Raw genomic sequence first — 14,321 nt, 5'->3', positions numbered from 1 at the left:
GATTTATACAAGTTTTGCTTTGAAAATTATGCACTATAACTTGTTAAACAAAGCATTACATAAAAAATTGGTGTCATATACTTTTTAAACCAGTGTTTATACGTTTTATTCAATAATCTATGGTAAATTTTAGCAAGTTAGTATTTCTTTTTGGGGACCAAGGGAAAATGGGTTAGACTGGTTCAAATTTCGATAAACCCGTTCTCTAATTTGTTGGCTTAAAAACTTTGAAGACTTTAATAAATCCTAATTGGGTAGTACAAACTAGCTACATTAATATGAGTGATTTTTTAAATTTTAATTGGCAATACACATAGATTTATCGTCTATTGTCTTATACCGGAAGATCCCGACTAAAACCCTAGTTTTAATAGCGAAGCTACTCTACAACCATCAATGTCTATCTGTCCATAACAATATGGGGTTAAATTGCTTTGTCGATTGATAACAAAGTCAATTGTTTATAACAAAGGGTTGGTTGCATGTCTGTATGATGTTGTCTCAGATTGTCTTCATATCTAATGGTTTTACCCATTAAATTAGCTGTAACGCTAGAACACCCTAAATTAACCCCAATCGCCCATTTAGGAGTTATAGAGCATTGTCTTTTAAACGGTAGTCACGGGATTCCTCCCCACGGGATTCCTCCCACTGGATTCCTCCCAACGGGATCCCTCCCACGGTATTCCTCCCACACGGGACTCCTCCCACACGGGATTCCTCCCAACCGGGATCCCTCCCACGGGATTCCTCCCAAACGGGATCCCTCCCACGGTATTCCTCCCACACGGGATCCCTCCCACGGGATTCCTCCCAAACGGGATACCTCCCACGGTATTCCTCCCACACGGGATCCCTCCCACGGAATTCCTCCCACACGGGATCCCTCCCACGGGATTCCTCCCAAACGGGATACCTCCCACGGTATTCCTCCCCCACGGGATCCCTCCCACGGGATTCCTCCCAAACGGGATACCTCCCACGGTATTCCTCCCACACGGGATCCCTCCCACGGAATTCCTCCCACACGGGATACCTCCCACGGTATTCCTCCCACACGGGATACCTCCCACGGGATTCCTCCCACACGGGATACCTCCCACGGAATTCCTCCCACACGGGATTCCTCCCAAACAGGATACCTCCCACGGTATTCCTCCCACACGGGTTCCCTCCCATGGTATTCCTCCCACACGGGACTCCTCCTAACAATGTTTCAATTTTTTCCAAGTTTCAATTTTTCAGGGTGGGGTGTCCTTCCACACCCCTGTAAAAAAAAATTTTCAAATTTTTTTTTTTTCATTTTAAAATTTTCGGGGGGGGGGATGACCTTCCACACCCCCCCAAAAATTTTTTTTTCAAATTTTTTTTTTCATTTTAAGATTTTTGGGGGTGGGATAACCTTCCACACCCCCCTAAAAAAAATTTTTTTTCAAATTTTTTTATTTCTATTTTCAATTTTGTTGAGGGTGGGGTGACCTCCCACACCCCCAAAAAAATTTTCATTAAATTTTTTTTTTTATTTTTAAATTTTTGGGGTTGGGGTGACCTCCCTCACCTCCATAATTTTTTTTTTCTTTCATTTTTAAATTTTTGGGGTTGGGTTGACCTCCCACACTTTTTCGGGGGTAAGGTGACCTTCCACCCCCCCTAAAAAAAAAATTTTTTAATTTTTTTTTTCTTTTCTGGATTTAAAATTTTTTGGGGTGGGGTGACCTCCAACAACCCCCTAAAAACTTTTTTTCATATAAAAAAATTTTAAATGGCAAAAAATAAAAATTTGAAAAAATTTTTTTTTTAGGGGGGGGGTGGAAGGTCACATACCTCCTATGGTATTCCTCCCACACAGGATTCCTCCCAAACAGGATTTCTCCCACACAGGATCCCTCCCACGGGATTCCTCCCACATGGGATCCCTTCTACTGTATTCCTCCCACATGGGTTCATTTTACAAAAAAACATTTTCCCTTTTTTTCAGTTATTTATTTAAAAGAAAACCAAGATTTTATTTTTAAAATTCTTTTTCTAAATTATTTCCAAATTTTTTATATAAATTGTCCTCTAAAGATTTTAAAAATATAGGTTTTTTATTTTGACTATATGTCTGAAAAAGTTTCATTTGATTTTATACTTCGTCTGTCTTATCCAGCTTGCACCACGAGGAGGTCAAGTATAATAGCAAGCCAATTTTTGATGTTTTTAATTTAAAAAATTTTTTTTTGCTTTTCTTTTTTTTAAAATCTTTTTATTTTTTTATTTTTTATATTTTTTTTATTTTATTTTTTTTTTATAAAAAATTGTTTCCTCATAGGATCAGACAGAGCTAAAAATGTTAGCTACTGCTCTGAGATAGATCAACTTATTTGGGCTTGCTGCATAAGTATTAACTTTGGCAGCAAGTCTTTGGGCCAACAATTTGTATTTTTGTCAAACTGCAGGATTGTTGACAGCCTGATTGTCAGCATAAACCTTATGTTGGAGTGCAATGTCCTTTATAAGCCCATCTAAGAGTTTCCACACACTGGGATGTTTAGAGAGAAAGAGTGAATTTAATCCATTGAGGTATCCTTCTACAGCATTAGTGGTTCTGGGAACATTATCAGCTGGATCTGTAAAATGGTTCCAAACTTGAGGGGGATATCTAGGAGGATTTCTTGCTAGGCCTTCACCTCTATCTCTACCCTGGATGTAAGTTACCTCAAAGTAGGCAATCAGCTCATTGACTCTCTCTATATCTGGAAATGAATCAGCTAGTTCATGAAATCTTGGTAACACATCATCTAATGGAACAAATGATAATGCCATTAAGGATTTGACTGCCATGTTGAACTCTGGGTTGCTTTCAAATTGGCTCTTTAGACCTAGTTCTCCAACTTTTCTTATTACAGACTGACTAAGGTGGAAAAGGCATCCTTTTACTGAAGCATTTGGGTACGCCAGTCTGAATGCATTTTGAGCAGCATTTTCAAAGTCAAGCAACATAATTTGTGGAACAGAATCAGGCAGAAGTTCCTTTAGGGCATCTAGCATCCTGATGTATGTATTTTGTTCTTTGTTGGGCAAAAGAAAATACACAATTGGAGGATAGTTGTTGCCTACCTTAGCATGAATTGTGTAAAGCTGGTAGAAAACTGATGGCACAACAGCAAAAGTGCCATCACCCAACCACACATTCTCATCATCCAGTACATGTAAAAGCTCCCTGGAGCCTAACATTAAAATGCGGTTAGGATCTGCAATACCTGTGTCATGAAGAAGAACATTCCTGTATTTCTCAGGAATTTCAAAGCTTAAATTCTGAGGATTTGGCTCTACAGGATTGCCCACTCTTCTCTTAGCCCTGATGTTGTCATCTAAAGATGGGCGCTTAGGTAGCCTTTGCAGTGTATCTTGACTTAGACCTGCAAGGCAATCTGCAAGAACAGATCTTGTTGTGTCAAGAGTTGAAGAGGCCTTTGTCCTCATGAGGGACTGCACTCTCAACACATCATTTTTCACTGGATCTCCAGTGTGTGAGTGTACAGGTGCCTCATTTCCCTGAAGTATGCCATTTTTTGTTTTGATAGATGCAGAGCATCTATGTTGCCTCTGCATGCAGCACCTCCATGTCCTCTCACCATTTCTTCCTATTCTATCTTTCCTCAACACATATTGGAATCCATCTTCCACTCGGACTTCACCTCCTCTCTCTGAAAATTGAGCATCTCCACCTTGCATGTTATCTTCTTCTTCTAAGATTTAAAGTAATAACAATTATTTATTTTAACTTACTGAGAAAACAACAGCAGTCTTTAAAGTCCATCTAATTTTAGTTTTACAGAAAATTTTATAAAACAAAACCTTCTTAGAATTTGAAATTAAATATAACACTGTTTTTAAAATTATCTGTTATTATGTTTAACTCTAAATTTGAAAAAAAAATTTTTTAGGGGGGTGTCAAAGGTCATCTCACCCCTCAAAATCTTAAAATGAAAAAAAAAAAAAATTTGAAAAAAAATCTTTAAGGAGGTGTGGGAGGTCACCTCAACCCCAAAAATTTGAAAATGAAAAAAAAAATTGAAATGGGAAAAAATTGAAACATTTATAGAAGGAGTCCCGTGTTGGAGGAATACCGTGGGAGGGATCCCGTGTGGGAGGAATACCGTGGGAAGTATCCTGTTTGGGAGGAATCCCGTGTGGGAGGAATCCCATGGAAGGTATCCTGTGTGCGAGGGATCCCGTGTGGGAGGATTACCGTGGGAGGGATCCCGTGTGGGAGGAATTCCGTGGGAGGGATCCCGTGTGGGAGGAATACCGTGGGAGGTATCCCATGTGGGAGGAATTCCGTGGGAGGGATCCCGTGTGGGAGGAATACCGTGGGAGGGATCCCGTGTGGGAGGAATTCCGTGGGAGGGATCCCGTGTGGGAGGAATACCTTGGGAGGTATCCCGTTTGGGAGGAATCCCGTGGGAGGGATCCCGTGTGGGAGGAATACCGTGGGAGGTATCCCGTTTGGGAGGAATCCCGTGGGAGGGATCCCGTGTGGGAGGAATACCGTGGGAGGTATCCCGTTTGGGAGGAATTCCGTGGGAGGGATCCCGTGTGGGAGGAATCCTGTGGGAGGGATCCCGTGTGGGAGGAATCCCGTGTGGGAGGTATCCCGTTTGGGAGGAATCCCGTGGGAGGAATTCAGTGGGAGGAATCCCGTGTGGGAGGAACCCCGATGGAACCCTTTTAAACATATGTTTTTGTTTTTTAAGTATAGGATTTAAATATATACTAGTCATTTTTAAAAGCGAAGCTTTTCTATAAATTAGGGTCTGTCTGTCCGTTTGTTCGTAACGAAAAGATCTTATCGTTAGTTTAGGCATGTAAGAATTGTCCTATAGATTTCAAACTTCAAGCACACTGTGTTCTTTGTAGAAGAAAGTTTAAAGTGGTGCCCACATAACGATGAAAACAAGGACCCTAATGAATTGGATGTCGACCCTTCACATTCAATTTAAGTTTTTAAATGAGAAAAAAAATAGTTTTTGGTGGGGGGCTTTTTTCTTAAAGAATCTTCTCTTGAGAAGGTGGTGCTACCCTCCAAAAAAATAGTCACAAACCTTCCGACTTCGGTGTAAAGAAAACCATTCAGTACACACAGACAGACAGACCTCCTGTTATTTTTGTCTGTCCTGTTCTACTATTTGTTTTTCCTAATGCTTTAATTTATCAGAAAATCTTCTAAAATCATTAGAATAAAATCAAAATTTTCATCTTCTCATTAACAGATTGGTTAGCTCTGTTAAACTTTATAGCTGTTATTACATCGACACAAGACTTTAAACTATATAAAAAAGGGTTAGATTGGCCCTATAAATAAATCCTTAAAAAAACAATATATAGCAACTGCGAGGAGGCTATAACCCTGCGGGGCTCTATACTTATTATTCAGCAAGCACTTATGACTTTTATGAAAACTCTACATATAAAATAAGTTCTTATAACAATCTGTATATATTATATTTATCATCTATAATACAAAGTAGAATGATGTCTGTCCGTCTATCCGCGCGTTCCTTAAGATCTCGGTAACCACTGAACCGATTGGATTCTACTCTTCGGGGAATATACCTAATAGTTATGTGCTGGTTTTAGACACCCCCAACCCCCCCCCCCCCCCAAAAAAAAACCAAAAATATCTCCCTCCATTTGTTTTTTTTGCGAATTTTTGCGAATTTTGCGAATTTGCCATTTTTCGCGAAAATTTGCGACCCATTTTTGGCTGGGTAGGTAATAGAAGATGTAATTATTTCGATACTCACATAAATTTTTTTTATACACGCAACAAATTTTTTAAAATTACCTCTTGAGGCAAAGCCCATGGAGGCTAGGGGCGAAACCACTAGTTGTAATTTAAGTAGAATATCATATAGGTTTCTTAAGTCTTAGTATTTTTATCCCAACAAAATGCTTTCTAGATTAACAGGGCAAAGAGCATTTAATGGAGTTCCTACGTATTTGCATATAAAAGATATTTGTATTCAAATCATACCAATAAAGTTTGTATCTATAGGTGATTTCCCAAGTAGTACATCAGGACCACAAACGAACTTTTTGATAAGAGACATAGTTTTAATTATTAGTTTAGGTTAGGTTAATTAAAGTTAAGGAGAGCCCTGAAGTTATAGGGCCCCGCAGGGTAGGATCCTATATCAGACGCTATGACTTTTTTCTCTCAAAAATTAAGAATAGAGAAAGTACCAAAACATTGAATTTAAATTTCTTATTTTTGTTTGACTTTTGCATGATATTCATTTGTTCAATATTTCATGAAATCTTATTCTATATTTGTACATGTACCTTTGTCCTACAGCTCGACTTAGATGGATGGTTTTTCCTCTTGTTTGTGAAAACTCTAAAATATAGAACATTAGAATAACAATTAGGATAAACTAATTAAAATATTTATAATTTTGTGAGAAATCTTTTACCCTTGATTGCTACAATGAGTTGTGTTAAATAGCAGTTATGGTGTTACATATATTTTTAGTAGAGAAGCTACTCTATAATTCACTTTGTCCGTCCGTCAGTCAGTCCGTAACGCTATGGGGGAAATGGGATTTACTCAGCTCCTATAAAAGATAGAATGCTGAAATTTTTTGACATCAGTAAGGAGCACAATCCTATTCTATAAAGTAGTAAGCGTTTTTTGTCTGTCTCGAAGGATCTCGCTAACTGCTAAACCGATATTGTTCTCCTTTACAATGAAGCTTCTTATAGGTCCTGGGAAGGTTTTAAACTATTTTTGGGGAGGGTGTCTTTTCCCCCTCCCCCCAAAAAATATTTTTTACTCTTGAAACTCAAATTTAAAATCAGGTCAACTTTTCCCTCTTAAGTGCCCCTAGAGGCTACTAGGGGCGTAGCCACTAGTCTATATTACAAAGTAGAACGATGTCTGTCCGTCTGAAGCTTAAGATCTCGGTAACCGCTGAACCGAATGGGCTCTACTCTTCAGGGAATATACCTACTGGTCCTGTGGTGGTTTTAAGCTATTTTCTTGGGGGGTGGGACACCCCCAACCCCCCCAAAAACAAAAAAATCCCCCCCCATTTTTTTTTTTACGAATTTTACGAATTTTACGAAATTTACGAAATTTACGAATTTTACGAATTTCGCGAATTTAATCGCAAAATGTTTTCCTGCTGGGTAGGTGCGAAAATTTGTGATCCGTTCTGCTGGGTAAGTAATAGAAGATGTAATTATACCTCTTGGGGCAAAGCCCCTAGAGGCTAGGGGCGAAACCACTAGTTGACTATAAAACATCATTGGCGTTCGGACCGATTTTTAGCAGGTTTTAGGCTATTTTTTTAAATTTTTCACATTTTCCTCCATATATTCAGTGTTTATGGTCCGATTTTCAAAATTTTTTCAGTTACAGATATCAAAATTAAATTTCCCGTCGTTTAAAGGAACAACCACGAAGGCCAGACTGCCTTTTTAGCAGGTTTTAGGCTATTTTTATTTTTTTTCACATTTTTCTCCATATCTTCAGTGTTTATGGTCCGATTTTCAAAAATTTTTCAGTCATAGATATCAAAATTAAATTTCCCGTCTTTTAAATAAAACAATCATGACGGCCAGACTGCCTTTTTAGCAGGTTTTAGGCTGTTTTTTTATATATTTAACATTTTTCTCCATATCTTCAGTGTTTATAGTCCGATTTTCAAAATTTTTCAGTTATAGATATAAAAATTAAATTTCCCGTTTTTTAAACAAAATAACCATGACGGCCAGACTGCCTTTTTGGCAGGTTTTAGGCTATTTTTTTATATATTTAACACTTTTTTCCATATCTTCAGTGTATATGGTCCGATTTTCCCAATTTTTTAAGTTAAGGATTTAAAAATTAAATTTTTTGTCGTTTTAATAAAACAACCATGACGGCCAGACTGCCTTTAATCAGGTTTTTGGCTATTTTTATATGTTTTACATATTTCCCCATATCTTTGTTTATTTTGATGCAATTTTCAAACTTTTATGGGATATCAGTATCAAAATAATTTTTCCCATTGTTATGAGCATCTTTAATATAATTTACTTTGACCATCGTCTTCATGCAAAATAAAACAAGGATTCATGTCTATTTTATCCAATAAATCTATTCTTGATTTTAGTGAAGACCTTTTAAATCTACCTGTACGTATTCCCATCGACGATTTTTTGTGCTTCGCTACTTATGGATGTTGTCATCCTTGTTACTTATTAAAGCATTGTATACTAAGATATATAAGTTTTCCGGAATTTTAAAGTTAGGGGGAGATTTGAAATCTGCATCAAATTTTGAGGATTTTTTTTTTATAAAATTCGTTTTTTATAAAATTCTTTATCTAAAAGCGGAAATGTAATTTAAGTTAATTAATTTTGGCATCTGTGATTGGTGGATTTAAAAGATCTGCACTCTGATTGGATGGCGTACATCATTCAACCAATTATAGCGCAGGTAGTTTAAAATCCACCTATCCTATTGGTCAAAATTAATTAACTTAAAATGCATTTCCGCTTTTAGATAAAGAATTATACAAAAAACGAATTTTATAAAAAATCCTTAAAATTTGATGCAGATTTCACATCTCCCCCTAACATTAAAATTCCGGAAAACTTATATATCTTATTGTATACCCGGTTCCTTTTTTTATTCTTCTTTTATTGAGCTCTCTCTCATTTGAATTTTAAACTTCAGTTTCCAAACATCTTACAGAATTGTTAATTTTTATTTATCATAATTGGGAGAGCACATTACTTTATAGTCCATTGTCTTTTCCCTTAAGATTCCTGGATGGGCGTGAACATTTTATCACAAGAGGACAACAATGGCCATATAGCCACTTATAGTGTCCATATAATATCACAAAGTTTTGTCTAAATTTATAGCCCAAACAGAAAACCAAACTTATTACAATAGAATGTTTGGAAAATAGCAAAAAATAGCAAGACATTTTTAAAACAAGAATAGCCATATAGCCATTTATAGTGTCCACACTTTTTACTCATGTATAGCCTTAGCAGACAACCAGCCCTTTGCTTGTAGGATCTTTGATAAAAAAGTACATAAAACCCCTTTAAGACCTAAAAAAACTCTACTACTTTCTTGTACGATAAATTATTATACAAAAGAAAGTCTATTAGTATGTCTAGAGTACTAAAATTGCTAAATAATATTTTTTGCAGTTTTATAGATCAACCGACAAGGACCAAAATCAACTTTATTTATATGAGTCACACAAACAGTCAAAGTAAATATAAAATATATCAGAATTTGCGCAATTGCTCGATTTCGGAAAGGTGATTGGTTTGAATCATGCGTGGAATGTCATGTGCATGCTATTAATAGTCATAATAGGCGCATAAACAGTCGCAGCTCATTACTAAGCACAGTTAAGACTTCCATACAAACGCTGTGCAATCAAATATTTAGTTGGTTGTCTTTAGGATGTGTGTCCACGTAATCATGCACTTTACAAGCAAGAATTGGTCCAGAGATATGCTAAAATAAGACCGAATGGTGTATCACATTATTTAAAGGTTATACAGGTTTGGGCCAAGTCATTCTCCATACTCTAATATTTTATGATGAGCTTCACATAGCAGCAGTAGCAACATTTGTAACGTCTTTAGTTATGACTTTGTGTTGGGAAAAGATTCGAACCTATCACCTTCCCTTCGTGTTACGCCTCACTCGCACGTGTCCTTTATATGCTAACTTTGACCTAACAATGCTAGGCGGAATATTTTTGAAGACTTATGCTTAATACATAACTTCCCTTTATTCACTAGCCACCAAATAAAATACCTTTAGTTCATAAATAATGGTATTAAATAATAGAAGTTGCTGGTTAAAATTTCTTTTAAAAATTTGTTCAAAATAAGCTGATTTAAAATTACACTCACAGAGATAGAGGAGACAATGGGCTGTTTATTATACTAGTCCCAAAAGTTTTACAATAACGTTTCTGTTTTATTGGCTTGCCAACTTTGAAGACTTTAGTGATTTTGATTGGTTGTTTCAATAAGTTGAGTGTTCAAACGTTTCAATCACTAATTTTAATCTACGGAAGGGGTAGTTTTATGTATCACCATTGGAGATATACATTGTACATCCATTAATTGGTCATTGTCTTATCCCATTAGATACCAGCACAATCAAACTATAATAATACAAGATCTTCGTTATCAAACTGCTATAAGGAAGAACCAAACAATTTAAAGCTAAAATTTTGAAACATTGATTTAGATAGATCGCTTATTATTTGGATATATAGAAATAAAAGGATAGATAAAGTAAATGAAAAATTACTAATATAAAATCTTTTTTTCCTAGAAGGGAGGTAAAGGACATTGGACTGTAAATCATAATGGTACCCATAGATTTATAAACACTTTCCCCCATTTGTTAGCATAAATCATTATAGTCTTTATTAATTCTTGATATAAGTATAATATTTTCGTCTATAATTTATATATACACAAGGGGCAATTTTGTTAATCAATTTAAGTTATCATCCATTGTCTTATCCCTTAAGATCCCTACATAAATAATTAGCAAAATTATTCTTAAGTCTTCAACAAATGGATGTAGAGTATACGTGGATATTATGACAGGGGAAAAATTGTCGTCAATTTAGGTTGCTTCCAAGGACATCATTTATTGGTCAGTCCGTTAATTCATTAGAAGGGAAGGAGATTGGGTATATAGGGTCGATGGAGGGGGAGAATCGTTTATTTAGCCAGCTACAAGTTTCACTTTATTAGAGAACATGATAATCTTGTGTATGATCCAAGTAATGATGAATCCATTCTTCAACAGCATTATTACCTATTTACTTCACCCTTTATTCATGGTTTTAATAAAACTTTTTAATGATTTTTGATACTTGATAGTCTTCTACTGGCTAGCGGCTAACTTACATAAAATATAAATGGATTTTTCATGGAAATGTGTTAAATAAGTAATTTTCTCTAAGACCGGGTCCATAGACTTAGGTATCAGTTGTGTTACAGTAAAGTTTTAGATTATTATTAGATGAAATTCTACTGTCATTCTACAGTATTTAACACTGTAGAAATCTTCCTAAAGTCGACCTATGTCGCGTCATTGAAATGTTTTCACGTTCTAACATAACATTTTCAATAAATTTTTAAAATTTAATAGATTGATGACAGTAATATAGCCTAAAACTATTTCTAGATTCAAAGTAAAAAATAGAACAGCTTCATCATCACGGGACCTACTCTCTCGATCAGTCCTTCCAATCCAAAGGCACTTTCAAGCTGAACCCGTCTATCTTAGCCTTCAGAGCCATTCTTTAACCCAAAGTTACAGAACCAATTTGCCGACTTCCCTTACCTACATTATTCTATTGGTCAGAGGTTCTTAACCTTGGAGACCTGCTGCGGATATGCAAAACTATCCGATTTGAAGAACTCAATTTGTTCAGTGTTTTCCGAGATCTTGCGGACAAGCATTATAACCTCATTACAAATGAAATGTTTAAACGACTATATAGTAAGCTTTTAAAAAAAATTAAAAATAGTGTCCTAATTTGCCTAATACAATGTCGGAGCACTCTTAACTGTGTTTATATTAGAGAGGACATATATACGTACATTATTCTATTATACAGAGTAGCTTCGCTACTAACAATATAAAGTTTTGCTGCAATGATAAGCAACCGCCATGAGAATTTAACATTTATGGTTTGCGGCATTTTTTGTGGTGGTGTTGGGTTTTAAGGGGCGGGCACCATTTTAAGGAACCCTCATAGAATTTTAAAATTTTAATAAGTCAATAGAATAGATACTATAGTGTCATAAAATACGTCCGTCCGACCGTTAGTCCGTCAGTTCTTTCGACCGGCCATATATATAAATTGACAAATTAATACTAAGTTTCTAGACATCTAATCGGCTGTTTCAGAGATATTTATAGACACACAATTAAACATTTAACTATCAGAGTTTCTCTTTATGGGTAAAAATGGGGCAGAACCATTCTGTCATCTTTAACCAATAGACTTCAAACTATTTTTTCAAATTTGTACAATCCTTTTTTAAAAATGGATATAATCTAAAGTAAAAGTATTTTTCCTCTAACATTTTCACCAGTGAAATATATCAGTTTTGTATTCTTGTAAATTACAATTACAGAATAATTTATTGTTAATACACTGACAAGCACAAAAGTAACACATTTTGTATGATTTTTTGACTGAAAATGTTGGAGGCGATTTAGTTTTTTTTCTTGAGATATAAAAGCGTCACACAGTTTGTCTTTTTACTCAACAGAATATCTGTTCTTTAATACCCCACTGTCGGGATTACAAAAACGCTCAAATAGGTTGTTTGATTTCGTAAAAAGGTCTTTTATTTTTAAAACAAAATGAAAGTTCTTTCCCTCACTTTGACTGTTAAACACTGAAACTCCCCTGTTATTCTAAAATAAATTGAATACTCAAAGTGCCTTTTGGGGGCCTCAATGCCCAAAAGGCACTTTATGGATAACACCGAATGGCTAAATTTTTTCTTTGTTAATATGACTGCTGTACATATATTGACAATACGTTTTGTTGTACTCTGATTAAAATTTTTAAAACTTTACCCTTTCATTTCATCAAAAAATTTAAATAAACAATTTTTGACATAAAAAGTTTTTCCAAAAATGATTAAAATTTGTAGAAAAGATAGATGTTTGTCGGAAATAGCAGAATCTTTTCCGTCCGTCTGTCTGTACGTCCCTTAAGATCTCGGTAACCACTGAACCGATCGGATTCTACTCTTCAGGGTATATACCTACTGGTCCTGTGGTGGTTTTAGGCTATTTTCTTGGGGGGTGGGACACCCCCAACCCCCCAAAAACAAAAAAAATCCCCCCATTTTTTTTAAAAATAGAAAGTAGTGGGGGCACCTTAGTGGGGGTACTTAATTTTTTTTTAATCACCTCTTGGGGCAAAGCCCCTAGAGGCTAGGGGCGAAGCCGCTAGTAAATCTATAAAGTACCTGATTTGATAAGAATAAAAGTTTTACATTTATTTATTTATTAGCATATACGTCCATAGAATAACATAAATCTTCCTAAGACTTAATATAAAACAATAGATAGCCTAAAACCATCCCGGAATCTATGTAAAGCTTACCAAAGATGTAGAACTGTATAACCTCTTGTTACTATAATTCTCATTGTAAAAACGCTTATTTGGAAAAAAAGGGTTTTTGATTAAATATGTAAAAAATCTGTTCAAATTAGCACTTTTTCCAGACAACAAGAAAAAATTTATACAAAGATATGAGATAAGATAAAATATGAAACTTAAATTAAGCATTTTCTGAATTTAAAATAAAACAAAATTGTCTGTAAATAATTCAAGTACGGTCTAATTGTAAATTCATACTCTACATTATGAAACAACTAGCGACTGCGCAACTAGATGACTAGATGAGGGAAGGGGGTGGGGGGAGTCGACCATCCACATTGAATTTTAGTTATATTGATATTTTCAGCGGTAAGCGAGATTCTTCGCTATAGGATTACATATATGGAACAGAATCATTTTTAAGTTGTTGAACCCCAAAAATTATTTTAAGATGCAAAGTGTTTAAACAAATAATTTTTTAGTGTAGTACACCACAAGTAGTCTACAAAAGGAATCGATATATCATTACTTGGATGTTGCACCTGACTTTCATGTACCTGCAGCTGGCTCAAATACTGATATCCCCCATCCACCCCCTTTAACCCAATCCCATACCCTCCTTCTAGATGAACGAACTGATCAAAATAATAGGAACCATATTAGCAACCTCAATTGACGACAAGTTTTTCCCTATCAAAATATCCACGTTTTATCTATCCATTACAAAATATGATAAGTAAACAAGGACGATTTCGTTTAATAGTAGTGGAGATGATTGAATTTATGTCTGCAAATTATGCAATCACAGATTTAAATGTCAAAGAATAAAGAAAATAAAAGAGAGAAAGAGAGAGAGAGAGAGAGAGAGAGAGAGAGAGAGAGAGAGAGAGAGAGAGAGAGAGAGAGAGAGAGAGAGAGATAGAGATAGATAGAGAGAGAGAGAGAGAGAGAGACAGAGAGAGAGAGAGAGAGACAGAGAGAGAGAGACAGAGAGAGAGAGAGAGAGAGAGAGAGAGAGAGAGAGAGAGAGAGAAAAAGTAAAGGAAAAAAGTTGTAATCCAAATAAGTGAAGTGTTCTAGTTTTCTCCTTTTTTTTTATAAAATATTTTAGTTAAGATAGCCAGTAAGTACACTTTTTAGGAAAATTTTCATTAGAGCTTTTATAAT

General features: G+C 35.5%; 1 protein-coding gene across 1 annotated transcript; it reads right to left on the bottom strand.

Annotated features, from left to right (window-relative positions):
* Positions 1-2,427: 2,427 nt before the first annotated feature.
* Positions 2,428-3,717, bottom strand: LOC145324543 (uncharacterized). Its single transcript, XM_080167127.1, has one exon. The coding sequence runs from the start codon at positions 3,715-3,717 to the stop codon at positions 2,428-2,430; it is 1,290 nt and encodes a 429-aa protein (XP_080023253.1).
* Positions 3,718-14,321: the final 10,604 nt, after the last annotated feature.

The sequence above is a fragment of the Acartia tonsa genome, chromosome 7, assembly GCF_053477335.1.
Source record: "Acartia tonsa isolate MP-2025a chromosome 7, ASM5347733v1, whole genome shotgun sequence".
NCBI lineage: Eukaryota > Metazoa > Arthropoda > Copepoda > Calanoida > Acartiidae > Acartia > Acartia tonsa.
Note: the sequence above shows the minus strand (reverse complement) of the source record. Positions and strands in the feature narration are given on the sequence as shown.